General features: G+C 51.9%; 2 protein-coding genes across 4 annotated transcripts; one reads left to right on the top strand and one right to left on the bottom strand.

Moving 5' to 3' along the window:
- Positions 1-228: 228 nt before the first annotated feature.
- Tst (thiosulfate sulfurtransferase) lies at positions 229-6,614 on the bottom strand. The gene is made up of 2 exons (XM_005354247.3): positions 5,868-6,614; positions 229-683 (listed from the first exon to the last, which is right to left on the bottom strand). The coding sequence occupies exons 1-2, from the start codon at positions 6,460-6,462 to the stop codon at positions 385-387; spliced, it is 894 nt and encodes a 297-aa protein (XP_005354304.1). The 5' UTR covers positions 6,463-6,614; the 3' UTR covers positions 229-384.
- Positions 6,615-7,383: 769 nt separating this feature from the next.
- On the top strand, positions 7,384-15,971 carry Mpst (mercaptopyruvate sulfurtransferase). Of its 3 annotated transcripts, none has more exons than XM_005354248.3 (3): positions 7,384-7,413; positions 10,928-11,549; positions 15,374-15,971. In XM_005354248.3, the coding sequence occupies exons 2-3, from the start codon at positions 10,955-10,957 to the stop codon at positions 15,670-15,672; spliced, it is 894 nt and encodes a 297-aa protein (XP_005354305.1). In that variant the 5' UTR covers positions 7,384-7,413; positions 10,928-10,954; the 3' UTR covers positions 15,673-15,971. The 3 variants fall into 3 exon arrangements, with proteins under 3 accessions (XP_005354305.1, XP_005354306.1, XP_013204254.1); XM_005354249.2 differs by lacking the exon at positions 7,384-7,413 and adding an exon at positions 7,478-7,498; XM_013348800.2 differs by lacking the exon at positions 7,384-7,413 and having other exon boundaries at positions 10,811-11,549.
- Positions 15,972-18,344: the final 2,373 nt, after the last annotated feature.

The raw sequence follows: 18,344 nt of genomic DNA, 5'->3' as shown, positions 1-18,344 counted from the left end.
ATCAGCGCAGTTGTTACTTTGGCATGTTGTAGGTTCCCTTTTTGGAATGATTAGATGTGTGTGTGTGTGTATCATGTCTTCTTAGGAAAAGTCTGCCACAAAACACAAGAGAGGGCAACCAGTTGCCTTGGCTGAGACCAAGGACGGCAACAGTGTCCTCTGCATGGCCATCTTGGCTGAAGGTCGACGGAGTGGGTGGAACCCAGGGCCAGGGTGCAGACATACTTCTGAGAAAAGGCACTTTATTCCAGTGTGAGGGGAGGAAGGCACTCACAGCAATTCTAAAACCCATCAAACTCCATTGCCTAAGAGGTGTGAACCCGGGGCAGGTCACACTGGCCTCACTGGCTGAATTTGGTGTGCAGAAAAGGAGGCTGCGCACACTCAGGCCTTCCCACTCTTCCCCTGAGACACACGGGTCTCGGGGGGTGCCCTGCGGAACCACTCCGACCAGGAGCCATCATAAACAGCCACGTCAGGCTTGCCACAAAGATAGGCAGCCAGGGCAACATGGCAGGCCGTGACCCCCTTGCGACATGTAGCGATGAGGGGCTGAGAGAGGTCCACTTTTTTGTCCTGGAAAATGGCCCGCAGCTCCTCTGGGCTCTTCTCAAAGCCGTCTTTAGTCAGGAAGTTCATGAAGGGCATGTTGACTGAGCCGCGGATGTGACCTGAATCCAGTCCTTGAGTAGAAATAGAAGACATGAGTTAGGGGAGGCGTGGGAATGGGAAGTGGAGGACCTAGGGCCACACCAATAAAAGTGATGTCTTTGCTCTCTTAGCAGCTCAGTTTCTCGCCTGTTCTGCTTGTTTCCAACACTCAAGCTGTAAGAGCCAGGACTGCAGACACTGCCCTGCGACCTATCTTGATGGCTGTCCCAAGCCATCTCTGCATGAGAGGGCATCCGCATGCACCGCGGGTGCTATATCCGCATGCATTGCAGGCCCTACATCTGCATGCATTGCAGGCCCTACATCCGCATGCACTGCAGGCCCTACATCCGCCTGCATTGCAGGCCCTTTTTCTAACTTTTCCCCTAACTTATGCAAATTGCCTCTGCTCTCTACACCTCAGGTTTTCTCACCTGTGAAATGGGCTCGGTAGTACACACCTGTCTCCTGTGATTACTAGGTAGAGCAGGAGGAATGAATTCACATAGAAGCTACACACTGTGCTAACTGCCAAGGATGTGGTGGTAAAAACTGTCTGGCCCTCCTGGGCAACCGTTTGCAGGAGTACGGAAGCCGAGTGGCTTTGTGAGTCAGTAAATAAATCCGCCTGTAAAGCTATTTCACAGGTTAAAAACGCTGAGGTGCGCTGACATAAAATGACTCGGCTAAAGACACAAAGAAAAACAGGCAGGCCAAGGGCCACGGCCCAGTCTTGGTGCTGCTGTGAGGCACGTAGTTGTGAAAAAGAGAAGGACCCTGGTACCAGACACGCGTTCAGAACCTAGCTCTACCACTTATTACTCTGGGGACTTTAAGTAAGTACCTCAGTTTCTCTCTAGGGAGTGAATGCCCCTGGGTGAGGATAAATGAACAAAGACAAATATTGAGCCGGGTGTGGTGGTGCACACATTTAATCTCAGCACTCGGGAGACAGAGATAGAGGCAGGGGGATCTCTGTACATTTGAGGCCAACCTGGTCTACAGAGCAAGTTCCACGACAGCCAGGACTGTTACACAGAGAAACCCTGTTTCAAAAAACAAAAAAAAAAGGGCCAATATTGAACCCTAATGATGCCTGCCCCCATGCTGTGGCTCCCAGTGCTGTGCTTCTCCTAGGTACAGGGGTTGTGCCATCCCCTCCACACACCTCAGAAGCTTAAGAGAGAACAGGGCAGAAGAGGGGCAGGCCAGGGTCTGTTCTAGAACACAACCAGCATGAGTGGTGGGTATGCACGGTAACACACATCTGCAATCACTGCATGCTGGAGGCTGAGGCAGGAGGATCAGTAGTCAGAAGCTAGCCTGGTCTATATAGTGAGTTACAGATCAGTCTGGGCTATAGAGTGAGACCTTGTTTGCAAAACACCAACCCAATAAAAGGGAAAGGCCATCTTGCAAACAACAAAGATGGGCCACTGGCTGTTAGCACCCAAAGGACCCATGCCTTATCAGTCCCTGCATGCCCGGCCATATCTCTCTTCCCTGTGCACCCTGCACCCCTCCACAGACAACATTGAGAGTAAGGCTTATGCTAGAACTGCCCCCATCTCTTCAGGTTCCCCAAATCCCCACCACCTTTAAACTTGGACCACAGGGCAAGACAGAGACAGCATGGTGGGAAGCGGAGGACAAGGCTTTGATTGCTATGACGAAGTCACATTCCAGCACTGAGCAGCATTAGACAGACAGGAAGGCTTGCCCACTGGGCCTCAGTCTCCCTCCTGGACGTAAAAGGCTCCAGTGAACTCTGAGCACTGTGTGTACATGTTGGTCAATGAAACAATGTGGGAATCCTCTCATCCCAAAGAAGATTCTAGAATCACTAGCCCAAACAGTCCTCTGACTGAACACATGTCCCTGCTCGCAAAGGGCAATGACCTCTAGCGATGTCTTCCTGCTGTGACCTGAAACCAGCTGTGTGTAACCCTGTCAGTGAGGAGCAGTTGGCCTATGGACATCAATGGTCAGGTTACAGTAGTTTCCCACAGTCACTGGGGAGCAAGAGTATTTGCACTCGGGCCTCTGAGTGCTCTTTTCTTCTTGTCAATGACATGCCAGCTTTATTGTTTTCTTGAGTCTATAAAACGAGCCTTGTCTGGGTAAGAATGAAGCCAGGGATACTGGGAAGCCTTGGCTCCCAGCCTGAGGAGGTAGCAGTGGCTACCTCTGCGAGAAAGGCTCAGGACCCATTTGGGGTTTTGTTGTTTTGTTTTGTTCTGTTTTGCTTTGGTAGGGGGGCAGCTTAAGGAGTGCATCCCTGTGAACATGTGCATGGAGGTGAGAGGACCACCCAGGCTAATGTTCCTCATTGGCCCATCCCCCTGGAATTTACTTTAGCGAGGCCAGATGAAGTGAGCTCCAGAGATCTGTCTGTCTCTGCCTCCCCAGTGCTAGGGCAAGCAGAGTCACCAAGGTGGGCTCAGGGGATCTAACCCAGGTCCTTACACTCCCAAGGCAAGGACTTTACTCACTGAGCCCTCTCTCCAGCTTCTGCCTGGGGACTTTAAAGGCACAGAAGCCACAGTCCAGGGAACCCACAGGCGGGGCCAGAGAACTCTGGAACACTGCCAACAAGAGGAAGGGGCCTGCAGCAAGAAGCAGGCTGCCTGTCATCTCCCACCCCTGTTCAGTTGCATGCTTGCAGCCTCCCCTCCCCACAGCGAGTCTGCCAGTGTTCAGGCAGCTTCTGGCAACCAGCACCCCCAAAGCGGGTTCTCCACAGAACTGTATCTCCCTCATTCCTCACAAAGCTGAAGAGACTTTCCTCCTGGCTCTAATGAGAGTCAAAGCTTCAGAGAGAGGCAATAACTTCCCCAGGGACACACAGCAGAGGCACATGAATTCAAGTAGGGCTCCAATGCCTATGTTTTTTAGTTACTCTGAGCTCCCCTAGAAAGGAAGGCTGAGGCAGGGGAATTACTGAGATAACTTCTTGTGTTCCTCAATTGGCTAAAAGTCTAAGAATTTGTGTTCTAGCTTTGGCTGAGGAGACTGAAGTCAGTAGGCACATTACGATCCCATAGGCCGCAGATAGGCATGGTTGTTAGAGGCCAGGAAAACCTGTTTGGACCTTTCTTCGCTCTCCCTGCCCCCTCCTTATGTTTGCTCAGGCTCACCCCACCCTCCACAACAACCGCAGACAAGCCTCACTTTGGTGCCTGTAACCCTGAGTGGAGTGGGGCCAGGCCCTCAGCAAGCCTACTGAGGATGCCAGAAGTGACTGCATCCAGGAGTCTACAAATCAAAATGCTTAGTGTGGACCAACACCTCCCCCTCCTCATCCACGCCCATACCCGCACCTACTACTAGTTTTGTTTCACTCCCTGCGGGAACACTCAGAGTCAAGGCTTTCCCAACCCCCATGTTTTATACCTGGACTTCTGAACCCACGGGAAACTCACTGAACTTATCTCAAGCAGCAGACCATGACCTTGGCAGTGTATACTTGTGTCCAGCAAACCCTCTAACAGAATGGGGCAAGTGGCCCATTCTCTTCTTGTCTAGATGCCCCTGGACTTTGCTCTGTGCCTTCCCCTCCAAAGAGCCCCTTCACCAGCTTGCCACGTGGAACAAAAGGCATGTGCATGTGGCGGGGCTGGGGACCTCTGCTTGTTTATGATTGCGAAATGTAAGGTCAAGCCGGGCTGCATACCCTCCACATCAGAGCGCCCTAGTTGGAATGAGAACCCAGGCTCCCTGGCGCTCCAGGGCAATCAGAAGAGATAGGAAGTGATGGAGAACAGAGGCTCTGTAGAGTTCAACCGGGCAATCTCCCCTCTCCAAGCCTCGGTTTTCCTCATCTACAAAGCGGTGGGAACGTTACACTTGGGTCCTGTGGCACTTCATTTATCAGCTTGTTTCTCAGCCTGCTGGGAAAGCTCCACAGCCAGCTTCCCCTTCTCTTCCCCCAGCACAAGTTCCAAAAAAGAAAGAAAGAAAAAAAAACTCTGTGAGTCAAGACCAGGAGGGGCTGCAGGCATTCTATGTCCAGGGGTCTCCGGAAAAGATTGAATGAGCATGAATCTTTCTCTCCCGACCTTTTTCCCAGAGCAAAGCAGGCGGGGTTATCAAAGGCCTAGAGAGAGCAGGACTGAGGAGCTCCAGCCAGAACTGGATGTGTGGCCTTGACCTGCTCCTGCTTGTGTGCCTCAGCCTCCCTCTGTCCAGTGGGTGAGGGTTTAGTATTAAGACTGTAAAAACAGTGTTGCAGACTTCAGCTGGCAGAAAGGAAGAGACATTTTGCAACAAGTTAGGCAAAATGTTACCCCAAGTTAAGTCATGCCCTGCAGGACTAAGAAAACTAAGAAAAGAGGTTGCTGGCTACCTGTCCTTTGTTCAGGAAAAGCAAGACCTGGCAGTTGCCTATGCTTAGAAGCCTCTAGAAACCAGCATTTCCTTTTTTGAGGCTTTTTCGGTTTTCTGAGCTGTGTAGACTCCTTCAGCCCTCCCTCCCCCCACACTCACACAAAAGGGGGATCCAAAGGCCGTCTCTCTGGGAATACCTGGCACAAAAGGCTCCCCTGAACCCTACAAAGTGGTGGTGGGACTGAATGGGTTTATGTCTGGGTTTAGAGCCCTGGTTTAAAACAAATTAGTACTGGGTTCAAATCTGGATTCTGCCATTTAACTGACCAAGTAGCAATATCCTGGCAGCTTGTCTTCCCGCCCAAGTTAGGGATATTTCCCCATAACAATATCCCTGGCACACGCCAGGAGCTGCTGTAACAGCTCCACAGATGGGCTGCAGCTGCTTGTTGAGGTATTAACAAAACTGCTTTCAAAACATTAGTCAGGGTACCAGAAGAGCTCAGGGAAGGTTCCTGTTGGTGTTTGAAAGGGTTTCTGAGATCTAGAGGGTGTGCATGTATTTGTAGACTTCTGTACTGTCCTGCAAATGTTTGCTGTGGGTAGGATGTCCTTTGGTACATGTGGTGCATGTGGGAGAGTTGGTTCCTAGAAGTGGGCATGAGTGGACAGGCCACCAGTCACCTCTACTGATGCAGGTAGCTTGTTAGCACGGGGCTATGGGCACACTGGGCCCTCACATATCAGAGCTGTAAAAGCCTTCAAGGTTGGCTGTCCCCTTCCATTTTACAGATAGAAAGACGTCTACATGGAGGGGTTGAGGGTCCCAGCTATTCTGATTCCCCATCCTCCTGTTGACAATCCTCCCCAAAGGCCACAGGGACACCTACCTACTATATCGGGCTCCGGTTCTGTACCCAGGTACCGTCCTTGGGCCCGAGAGTCCACCAGCTGGAACCTTTTAGACTGGAGGTTCTCCAGGACCTGCTCATAGGTCTTGAGCAGGGAGCGGTCCAGTGTGGCTTTGAAAACAGCTGGCTCTGGCCGTGAGGGCTCAGATGTCACCGGGTGGCCCTCCTTCACCCAGTTCCGGAAACCACCATTGAGCACTGATACTGTGCGGTGGCCAAACACACGGAACATCCACCATACTCTGGGTGCATAGAAGCTGCCCAGGTCGTCTCCATCGTACACCACCACGTGTGTGTCGTTGCTGATTCCCAGCCTTCCCACGTAGTCCCCAAAGTGGGCCTCACTGGGCAGCATCATCTCATAAGGCGAAGCCGTGTCTCGGCATTCCTCTATATCAAAGAAGGACGCACCAGGCACGTGGCGTTCTTGATACTCTTTGCGGGCCTGGCGGGTCCCGGGAGAGTACCATGACACGTCCAGCACCCGAAGGCCGGGCCCCAGGCTGCCAGACCGAATGGACTCAGCCAGCCACTTGGTGGAGACCAGCGCCCGGTAGAGCACTTGATGAACCATAGTGTCAGCTCTGAGTGTCACCAGGCGCGAGTGGGAACTGGGAAAGAGGCTTGGAGAGAACTGAGTGCGGTGGGCGGAGCCCTGGAGGCGGAGCTGTTGTTCCCACAACACTTTCCCAGCGTGCAATGGTAACTACACCCAGAGCTAGATTGGGGCGATTGTGGGATAGGGTTGCACATTCCCTAAGAAAAGCCTGCTCCGCCCCTCCCACTGCCCCAGCGTCCTCCCAGTCCCGTCCCAAGGAAAGCTGGTGGGCGTGGCCAAGAGCTTCTGCGCACTCTTTCGGCAACAGCTGCTAGGGGGAGTTGGCTCAGGACCCTGTCTGCAAGAATTGGGAGAACAGGTAATAGGTAGGGAAGGTGGCCCTTGGGCTTCTAGACCTTCTCCAGGGCGAATTGACCAATCGTCAGCCATTCTGTTTCTGTTCACAGCAGCCTGAGTTCTCTGGCTTCTAAAATGCCCAAGTCCGGTGAAGAGGTCCCAAGCACCCTGCCCTGCTTTCTCCACCAGTACCCTCCCCTGGGCCATAAGTGGCCCAGCTGGCGGCCCCATCCTGGGCGGCTCGCTGCATTCACTCGACCTGGAAGCTGCGCAGAAATTTGCTCTTGCGCTCCGAAGAAGCTGGCGGGTTCAAACCCGGAGCCGGGAGTGTCCCAAGTGGCCTGAACCATTACGCCGCTCCCATGAGGGGGGACTTATCGTGCAGACAGTTGGGACTTCGAATAGCCTTTGTGCCTTCGCACTGGTACTCTGCTTGACCCTCCTGGTGTATAGTTTTCACAGCCAAAGTGACTATTGGAGGTTCGGGATGACACTGGGGCAGTGCACAACCAGGCTGCATGGCGCGTGCGTCCCCCGCAGCCTGGGGGAATGGAAGGTGCAGCCAGCAGCGGCTCAGAGTGGCTAAGGCAGTGGGCCGTGCCCAAGTCTCCTCCCTTTGGCTGGTCGCAGGTTGGTAGCGGAAGGAGGGGGACCTCTGAGGGCGTGGGGAGGGGGTGACATGGCGGAGTTGGGAACCCGGGAGCTCGGAACCCTGGTATCTGCTGCCCAACCCGTCCTATTTGCTTTTCTATGAGGGAGGGTGCTTTTCGGGGGTGCATAGCGTGGTATCATGCGGGAATGGAGGAGGGAACACAGTCTCTGAGAGAAGAGTTTCCAGGGCGCCCCTAATTTGCCTTAAGGGGGGCTATCCACGGCTGCTTGTGACCGCCTGTAAACTGGGATGGAGTAAAAGTCAGTGGGTAGCAGTGGCTGGCGGGGGTTTGGGATGGGATGACCTGGGGCGTCCTGAGAAAGTAGGAACGTTTTGGAGAGCCAACAAAACCATTCAGAGGGGCTGTGGTGAGAAGATCCAGTGTCCCCTAAGAGGAGAAAGTAGCAAAACACAGTCGAATGAAATTAAACTTTTCCCGGGCCCGCTGGTGGTGGCACGCCCTTAACGATCCTGCTGGACAGGGCTGAAACTTCTCCCAACAGGAGAAACAGGCAGATTCAGGAGGTGCTAGGTCGCCTGGTGGAGTAGTGACTAAGTTCAGACTTGAAGCCCACAGTGGTGGGAGCTACTTTGGTTTACCTGCTTGTCCTTGAAGCTTTATGCTTTTTATTAATTGCCTTGGGCTTCAATGTTTACCACTTCGTTATAAATTTATGTAAATGCCAATTGGCAAAATATCTGGAAATAGAGCATGGCTCTTGCAAAATGGCTGGACAACACTTCAGTAGGCTTTTCTGTTCCCCTTGAATGCTTTCTTGGGCTCCCCTCCCCCTCTTTTTTGAACACTGATCCTGCCCTGAAATACTGTCACAGTGTGTATTGCAAATATCGAAAAACTGCTTAGCATTTTACCAGCATCCCCTGAGCTTTGCTTGAGCTTGACAGTGGAGAAGAGAATGTGCCAGGAGGGTCCAGGTGGGGAGCTGCTCTAGTGTAGTGGCATTTCATTTTTATTTTAACAAATAAAGCTTGCCTGTTCAGAGAAAAACAGCCACACTGGCCAGCCTTACAGACCAGGCCGCAATAACACACACCTTTAAATTCCAGTAGCCATACTAGTTTGTCATAGAAACCAGGTGGTGCATGTCTTTAACCCCAGAATTAGAATTGTAAGATGAGTATGGATGGATGAAACAGACCACTAAAAGCTGGCCCAGAAAGTCTCCTTGAACATAAGAAATGGGGAAAATGGACCCTTCACTTTAGATTGTCTGAGTCCCCTTCATGGTGTGTTATATAGGTTTACACTAACCCTAGGATGGCCTGGTGCAGCCCTTTGTGGGAATTCTGGCCACCCAGCCAAAGGAACCTAGTCTCTCTGATTTCTGCCCCTCAGGGACACCCATTAGCCTAGCCTCTCTGACCCTCTTTTTGCCACCTGGGGTCCTTTGTGAGAATTGTCAATCAAACAGGGAGGCAGGGTCATATGACCTCAGACCTCTAAAGTCCCAGTCCCTGGAAGGTTTAAGAATCAATCTGCAGCTGTAGATCCAAGAGCCATTTGTGAGAGTAAAGGAAGAAATAAAGGGTTGCCACTCCACTGCCCTAAGTGATCAAAGAAACTGTATATAAGGTATATGGTGATCCTTCTATATTTTTCTGTTTTGTTTTGTTTTTGAGACAGGGTTTCTCTGTACAGCCTTAACTGTCCTGGAACTCACTTTGTCTGTAGACCAGGCTGGCATTGAACTCACAAAGATCCGCCTGCCTCTGCCTCCTGAGTGCTGGGATTAAAGGCATGTGCCACCATCATCCAGCTTCTATACTCATTTTAAAATCTCATCAAGAGATGGGTTTTGGAGTCTGGCATGGTGGTGTATGCTTGCAATTTCCCTTCTCTGGAAACAAGGCAGGAGGAGGATGATTTCGAGTTCCAGGATAGTTTAGGATACAGAGTGAGACCCTGGAGGAATAGGCGCAGTGCTGGGAAGATAGCTCCAATGGATCAAGTGCTTGCCTTGCAAGTACAAGGCCCCAGAGCCTGTATAAACAGCACAAGGCATGTTGCATGCCTGTAATCCCGCCCAGCACTGGGGAAGGTGAGACAGGTAGAGTCCTGGGACTCAGTGACGAGCCAGCCAAGGTGAGTCCCAGGCCATAGAAAGACCCTGTCTCAAAAATGAAATAAAATAAAATGACTGTTGTCTGCGAACCCATCCAACCTCTGAGAATGTCCTCTTCCCTACACAACACACACATACGCACACAGGTCTGAAGCTCCAGTAGAAAACCCATGACCCAGGAACACCCACATGAACAGCTTGTAGGCATCTGTGCCTACTTTGGAGGGCTCTCTGACTTCCAAACCAGAGTTGGGGAGGAAAATTCCCAAGAATGATGGGGGTAAAGGAGCGGCTGTACTTCACAGGGGGATTGTTCTACCAGCCTTGGCCTCCTTGCTCTCCTGCACCCCTACTAACGTATCTAGTTGCATCTCAAACACTGGTACCGGTCCTTAGCGGGAGTCCATGTCTACCTTCTTCTGCCGATCCCTAAGTCGAAATGTGCCTCTGCTTCCTCCAGGAAGTCCTTCCGTCCTCTCCCTCCAGCGAGGCTGAGGTGGAGACTCCCTGGTGCTCACAGCTCACACTCCACTCCAGAATCCCTCACTTGCATCATTGTCTGAGCTGCTCTGGGGCTACCAAAGCAAAGGGTGCTCGATGCCCCCAGCATAGGGTCTAGGCTGGTGATCCAAACCTCCCTCCCCTGCCCCCATGAGTGCACTGATTTCTGTTATTTGTCTTTTACTTTTTTGTTCTGCTTTTTGAGATAGTCTTGCTGAGTAGCCCAGGTTGGTCTGGAACTTACTATGTAGACTAGGTTGGCCCTGAACTCTAGTCCTCCTACCTCAGTCTCCTGAGTACTGGTATTATAGAAGGTACAGCTCCCACACCAGGTGACACAAAGCACAGCTAGGAGCCTCAGTGGCTTTCAGGAAGAGGTGACAGAACGGAATTCTTAACACTGATCCTCCAACAGTTTGGGGAGAGGCTGCTGTGCCAAGTGTTGTAATATCTGCGGATTAAATGGCACTGGGCTAAGGGTGAGTTCTGGTTGTTGTTCCTATTGGACTCCTAGCACTGCTCAAGGAATGAGTGAATTTGATTGGCTGTGAAGCTGGGCTACATCTTAGAGAAGGGCTGAAACTTCGGTCTTGTTTGCTTTACTTAAAGGCCTATTGGACCCGCCCCTGGCCCTACCCTACCCACCCTGCATGCTGGGCTAGGAATAGAGAGTGAGGGGCGCACACCACCTTTCCCTGGCACCCCATGGTCATAACGTCATTTGAAGCTGTGTGTTATTAAAGGTTTGATAGGGTAGTCACTGAGTGATAAAGCCTAATCCTGACTTCAACTTTCTGCATTCCTGGACTCTGCTCTGCCGGTGCTGAGGCTCCACCTCCGCCGATTAGCACACATGCCCCTGACAGCAGGCCAGTCTCTTGATTCTGTTATCTCTCCTGTCTTGCAGGCCCACAATTCGAGCATCTTGGAGACCATGGCCGCCCCACAGCTTTTCCGAGCGTTCGTGTCTGCTCAGTGGGTGGCGGAGGCTCTGAAGTCTCCGCGCGCCTCCCAGTCGCTGAAGTTACTGGACGCATCCTGGTACCTGCCCAAGCTGGGTCGCAACGCGCGACTCGAGTTCGAGGAGCGCCACATCCCCGGCGCCTCCTTCTTTGACATCGATCATTGCAGCGACCAAACGTCGCCGTACGATCACATGCTGCCTAGCGCCGCGCACTTCGCAGACTACGCGGGAAGCCTGGGCGTGGGCTCCACCACGCACGTCGTGATCTACGATGGAAGCGACCAGGGCCTCTACTCTGCTCCGCGGGTCTGGTGGATGTTCCGCGTCTTCGGCCACCACTCCGTGTCGCTGCTGGACGGCGGCTTCCGCCACTGGCTGAGCCAGAACCTGCCAATCAGCTCTGGCAAGAGTCACCCAGAGCCCGCGGAGTTCCACGCACAACTAGATCCCTCCTTCATCAAGACTCACGAGGACATCCTGGAAAACCTGGAGGCCCGGCGCTTTCAGGTGGTGGACGCCCGCGCAGCTGGCCGGTTCCGGGGCACCGAGCCAGAACCCCGAGATGGTAACACTCTGGGGGAAACGGCGGAGCAGGGCGTGGGGACAGGCTGATGTGCGACCCTACACTGCCTAGCCTTGTGCTGGCCTTTCAAAGCATACAAAGTTGGGGAGAAGGGTTAGTTGCTGGGTGCCTCACCCTGAGCCTCTTGCGTCCTTCTTAGAGTGGAGGCCACCACATTACCTTACAGTTTTAGAACTCTGGGCAAAGGCTGACCACCTTGAGAATCCAGGGCGCCCCATATGAGAGTGACAGCCCAAATAACTGTTGTGGCATGCTTGGGCCACCGCAAACTAGTAGGAAGAAGCCCCCTCCTAGTTTAGGAAGGACCCAAGCTTGGTCCTGATGAGGTCTGGACTAAACCTCATGAGTTGATGGGGAAGCAGAATGTCTCCAACTGCTAAGAGATTCTGAGAGGGAAAGAAGTTGTGTCGCCCAAATTGAGTGGTTAGTGCCTCAGGAGAGGGCTAAGCCTATGGCCTGGACTTCTCCAGGAAAAGCCCTGTGTGGTGTGGGAAGGGATCCCACAAAGCAGACAGGGCTATAGCCATGCTGGTGTGAGCCTCTTAAAACTCTGAGGAGGTATGTACCTGTAGCTTTCAGTACCTGTAGACACCATGTCCCTGCCCCGCCTTTTTTTTTCTTTTTGTTTTTTTGGTTTTGGTTTTGTGTTTTTGAGACAGGGTTTCTCTGTGTAACAGTGCTAGCTGTCCTGGAACTCACTTTGTAGACCAGGGTGGCCTTGAACTCACTACGATCCACCTCCTTCTGCCTCTAGAGTGTTGGGATTAAAGGCTCCACATCCCTGGGTTTAAACAACCTCAGACAACAATTTTTCTTTTGTTTGTACGGAGAGTGTGCTGTTCCTTTCCCTGTCGTTATTACTGCATGACACAGTGTAGCTACATAGTGTTTACAAACGCTAAGATAAAACGGATATTGAAGTAATCTAGAGATGGCTGGGATATTGAAGTAATCTAGAGATGGCTGCAGTGGCTCGTAGCTATAATCCCAACATGTGGAGGCTGAGGCAGGTGGATCATGAGTTTGAGGCCAGCCTGGGCTACACAGTGATTTTCAGATCAGCCTGGACTACAGAGTGAGATCCTGTTTCAAAACTCTGGGGTGAGAAAGAACCTAGAGATGTTTTCAATGTTAGGCAGGTGTGTGTAAATTACATGACAGGATGCCATTTCATATGATTTGGTAATCTGGGGGTCCAGGCACCCATTCTCCTGCAACTATGGAGCAGTGCATGCACTGCCATTGTGCAGGTGAGGGAAATAGCTCTGCAATGTCTGGCTGCTTTGCCAGCGGTCTCAGGAAAGAGCCCCCTCTGGATTCAGGCTCCTTGAATAACTTAACCACAGTGAGCAATCAGCTATTCCCCCACCATTTCTCCCCAGCCTGCTAGGGTGCAGGAGCCAACCATGGCCCTGGAAGCTCTCCTATGCCCTCTCCGTTGTACTTTTCAAGTGCCCAGGCTCACGGTGCAGCATGACAATCAATACCTAGCCCTGAGTCCATGTCCCAGAGGTGTTTGGTGACTTCAGAGCCTCCTGCCACCTAGAGTCCTGCAGAACAATACTGCTGTGCTGTGCTCCAAGCCTCGGAGACTGTGGATGTACCCCACCCGTTTTGAACCTACTCAGACAGCAATTTCTAGTGAGGGTGCCACCAAACTCAACCCAAAGGGAAGAGCTGGTACAGGCTTGGGTTCAGAGCCCTGTCTCTGCTTGTACTTTCTGTGTAGAACCTGGCAGGTCACCCAGCTCCTCTGGATGGTGGCCTTTGAATGTATATGATGAGAGCAGTAAGTAGGAGGGACCATAACAGTGATGTCATGGTGTAAAAGAGCAAGCTTACCTAAATGGTCCAGCTCAGGTGTTCACACTGCCCTCACGAGGTGAAGAGTGGCGTCATCAGCATGGACCTCTCGGCTCAGGCTCCTTCAGGGGTGTTTAGGGTGTCCCGCCATCACATACTCCCTGGGAATGGGAGGGGTGCTGAGAACCTAGCAGGCTAGTTAACCTGGCCTGGACTGCCAGGCAGGAAGGCTGGTTAGCCTGTATTTAAAGCATCCCCATTTCTACTCCGCAGCCCCAGACCTGGCCAAGCACACCTGCAATTGGCTCCCCAGTCCAGCAAGACAGGGTGCATGTTTTGCTGGGTAAAGCTGAAGGTTTGAGGAAGCCCTGACTTGACTTATCTGTAATATCCTGACTCAGTAGCTTGCTCCTCACAAGGCTGTGGGCCAGGCTGCATGGCATGACTTTTAGGAGGCCCACTTCATTGAGTATGACCAGCCTACCAAATCTTTTCTTGAAGCTTGGGAGTGCCATCTCCCACTCTCCTCTGAGGATAGAGACCCATGTGGACCAGCAGCTTGCAAAAAGACCTGTCCCTGCTTGTATAGGGAAACCAAGGCAGAAGTTTCTCACAGCCTCGTTTCAGAATCCAGATGGCCCGGTTGTGAGGTTCCATTTTAATGGGAGATCTCAGGCCTCCTGTGAAAATGGGACATTGGTAACTTCTGACTGAAAGAAAGATAGAGACAAAATGCACATTGGAGCTCTTGGGACTTCAGAGCCAGGGGTAAATGACACTCCTATTTAGTCCACACTTCTCTGACTTTGCTGGAGTCCTCATCCATCAGACTGCTTTTTTCTTTTTCTTTTTCTTTTCTTTTTTCTTTTCTTTTCTTTTCTTTTCTTTTCTTTCTTTCTTCTTTCTTTTTTTTTTTTTTAACAGTCTCATGTAGCTCAGGTTGGCTTGCTGTGTAATTTAGAATGATCTTAAATTTCTGGTCCTTCTGCCTTCCCTCCCCCAAGTGCTGGGATTATGGGCAGGCATCACTAGAATTGTGTTTTGAGGTGCTGAGCGTGAAACCCAAGTCTTCATGCATGCTAGGCAGCCCCTCTACTAGCTAAGCCACATCCCCAGCATCAAGACCGAATTCTTCTAAGAATGAAATCTGATTTCCCCTATGGCCAGACCAGAGCCCAAAGTCTTCTCCCAGGCACACTGAGGCATTCCTCCTTGTTGTCTGAGCTTTGGTGGCCCTGATGTTTTGTGCCTATTCCAGGGTTTCTGGGTTCTTCCTGCCTTCCGTGCTCTCAGACCCCCTAAGTGGATGACATCAGCTCATCCTGGGAGAAGGCTCCACCTTTCCTAGACACTGAGGCCTGTTCCCTGGCTGCACAGGCCCTGGGGTGTGGGTATCACTCTCCACCCACTGCTAGCTAGAGCACGCTACTCTGTGTGCCCTATTCTCCTAGGGTAAGGGCGACAGTTATTTCTTTCCCATAGACTTTGGGTGGCACTAAAGGAGAAGATGCTGCTGGGACACGGAGGTGGGGGGAGTCCGGGCACTGTCCTGCACAAAGCAAGCATTCAGCCAAGTCAGCTGTTTTGACGGCTATTGCTATTTGTATGCTATAGCCCTAGGGCATTTTTGTCATGCTAGCAATTATCTGGCTATTGCCTGTCTGCCCTGTACACAGCCTCTAGGCCCCCAGGTGCCCCAGGCCATAACTGGACAGAGGTCATGTGTATTGCTGTGCTGCCCACAGGTTCTCGGTCAGGAAGCCCAGGGTCTTCTGTGGTCTTCTGCGGAGGTTCTGGTGGAGTCTAGTTCCAGGAGTCAAATAGCCGTGTGTATCAACTTTGTATTTTACTTAGCTTGGCCATCTGTGTAGTGTGGGTACCTAGCACTGGTGGTTGGGATAAGATCAGACATTGGAGATACATTTGACATTCTGCTTGATGCCACAAATGCCAGCCACACTGGACATCATTCATACTGCCCTTCCATGTGTTCCTCTGTGCAGGCATCGAACCTGGCCATATCCCTGGCTCAGTAAACATCCCGTTCACTGAATTCCTGACCAAGGAAGGGCTAGAGAAGAGCCCAGAGGAGATCCAACGCCTGTTCCAGGAGAAGAATGTAGACCTGTCCAAGCCCTTGGTAGCCACATGTGGCTCCGGTGTCACTGCCTGCCATATAGCCCTGGGGGCTTTCCTGTGTGGCAAACCTGATGTGCCTGTCTATGATGGCTCCTGGGTAGAGTGGTACATGCGTGCCAGCCCTGAGCATATCATCTCCGAGGGCCGAGGGAAGACCCAGTGAAGCCAGGCAGGACACAGTACGGCTCAGGTGACATCTGACCATCATGGTGCCAGCCTGGTGGCTCCAACTCTGCTTTGCCAAGAGTCCTTCCTCGGACAACTCAGGAGGTGTTTGGGGTGACATCCAAGAGACCAGGAATTCCAGTGACTCATAGGCACCCAGTTGGAAGTAGCAAAGCAAGAGGTAGTAAGAGGCTACCCAGGGGAGGGAGGGAGGGAGGCCAGACAGTAGAACAGCCTGCATGGTGCTCAGCTGGGCCCCTCCCCAGCTTATCTCACCGTTGGAAAATAAAACGCCAAGCACAAAACCGGTGTGGCTGTGAGAATGTCTCAGTTTCATGAGGAGCAGGGGATTCCTGAACACTCAGCAGAGGTTGTTTTGGTTCCTCCCAGTCTGGAGGAACCATTGTTGCCTTCAAGTGATGCTGGGGCCCCAGAGACCCTGTTCCCTGTCATCTGTAATCCCGGAGTTGCCCTCTGTCTTCTGGGCTCTTCATTTGCATGTTATTTGCATGTATGGGAATGTGCATGTGTGTTGATATCAGAGGACATTCTCTGCTGTTCCTCAAACACCGTCCACCTTGTTTCTCGAGACAGGGTTTCTCGTTGGTCAAGAACTCACCAAATAGGCTAGCCTGGCCTGCCAGGGATTCACTTGCCTCTATCCTCTGCAGTGCTGGTGTGGTGAGTGCACAGCGCGGTGGTGAGCACACACCACCACACCTGACTTGTTTTACATGGGTTCTGAGGGCTGAACGCAAGTCTGTCAGCACTGTGCTGGTTGACCTGTCTCCACAGCCCTGCCCTGGATGTCGGGTAAAGTTAGCTGTGACTTGTCTGGGATCCCACAAGGAGCCTCTTCACACAAGTGAACAACACAAGTTCTTTGAGAGAAAGACGGGCCCACAGCTTAGGAAGCTGTTCCAACCTCGCCAGAATATTCTGAGAAGGGGCTGAATCTAGGAGAACCGGGCGGCAAACTCTGTGAGCTTTCACTCAAAACCGTTCTCTGAACTCATGGTATGAAAGTGTTTAATGTTATAAAAAATGTCTTAATGGAGCCAGTGAGATGGCTCGGAGGATAAAGGTTTGCCACAAAACCTCATGATACCTAAGTTTAATCCCTGGGACTCACAAGGTGAGAGGAGAGAAACAGCTCCTGAAAGGGATCCTTTGACCTCCACAGGAGTACTGTGGCAGGTACGCATGCGCGTGTACGCATGCGCCACACACAGAGTCCTCTGACCTCCACGCAGGTGCTATGGCATGTGCATATATATATGGTCCTCGACCTCCATGAGGATGCTATTGTGCGTGGGCACGCGCGCGTGCTCGCTCACACACACAAATACACGCACATGCCAACTAATAAATGTAATGAACTCTTGCTATGGGTGGACTCAGGGCTTCGAGCCTTTCTGCTCCAGGGAACCAGCCTTACCATTGTCCCAGAATACGGGTTCCATGGGCTACTGCTTGTATTTATCCTCTGGCAGAGTTGAACATGGGTATCTAGGAAACTCCCCTGGATCTGTCCAGACCTGGGTTATCCTTCCCTGATTTTTCTGCCCCCTACTGGCAGTGCATGGAATTGAACCCAGGGCCTTAGTATTGAGACAAGCCATAGACTTTTTGCACCCACGTCTTTCCCTGAATGCTCTCCCAGAGGCACAGTATAGCAAGCACCGTGTGGGTTGTTACGAGGACCTTGGAAGTAGCATTGTGTGTTTTATCTTCTGGGAATAAACTGGAGCAAAGCAGTACCTAACGATGTGCTTCCAGCAGAACTGGGCTCAGGCCGGGCACCCTGACTCTGAATTCCCTCTCCCTTCATTTCTCGGAAATCCACAAGACAGGGAGAAGTCAGCAGCAGGGCCTCTAGCTACCACCAGCAAGAGCGCTGTAGGAAGCCCCACCCCCTGGAGCCTGGTTCCCTGTTCTATGAAGCAGGAAGCTAGTTTGCTTCAGAAGAGGAGAGTCAAACAGGAATCTAGGCCCGAACCAGGGCAGTCTTGGTCTAAGACTTCTCAACCTACACACAACCACCTCAGGCTGGACCACTCTGCTGTGAGAGCATTCTGTGCCCACGGGACACTCAGCAGCAGTTTGGCCTCTGCCCACTGGATGTCAGTTGATGCCTACACTCTGAGAAAGCACTGCCCCTGCCCCACAAGCAAAGGACATTTGACAGCAGCAGTCAGGAGCAGCATAGGCAGAGACACCCCCCAACATAGACAGAGACACCCCCCAGCCCCTCAACTGATGTGAAACCCCCTACCTTCATATCCAAGTCCTCCCCCAAGTTCCCTTCCTCCCGGCTCAGGCAAGCCTTGCTTTCTCAGTTCTAGGAGAGACGTGAGCCTGATGCCTGCCCTCCTGACCCAGCTCCTCCAGAGGAGCTGCTTGAGCCTTCCTTAGTAACAGGAGGGCTAAACTGGTATACTCTGCAGAAGCGACTCAGCTGCTTGGTGCTGGACATAGTAAACACCAAGCACTAGTGTTTTGTTTTGTTTATTTACTTATTTTGTATTTTTCCTTTTTTACATTCTCTCTCTCTCTCTCTCTCTCTCTCTCTCTGTGTGTGTGTGTGTGTGTGTGTGTGTGTGTGTGTGTGTGGTGTCCTCCTAAAAGCTCTTGAGCTCAAAGGACAACTTTTGGAACTCAGGTCTCTTC

The sequence above is a fragment of the Microtus ochrogaster genome, chromosome 15 (genome assembly GCF_000317375.1).
Source record: "Microtus ochrogaster isolate Prairie Vole_2 chromosome 15, MicOch1.0, whole genome shotgun sequence".
Lineage (NCBI taxonomy): Eukaryota > Metazoa > Chordata > Mammalia > Rodentia > Cricetidae > Microtus > Microtus ochrogaster.
The sequence above is the reverse complement of the archived record's forward strand: the minus strand, read 5'-3'. Positions and strand labels throughout refer to the sequence as shown.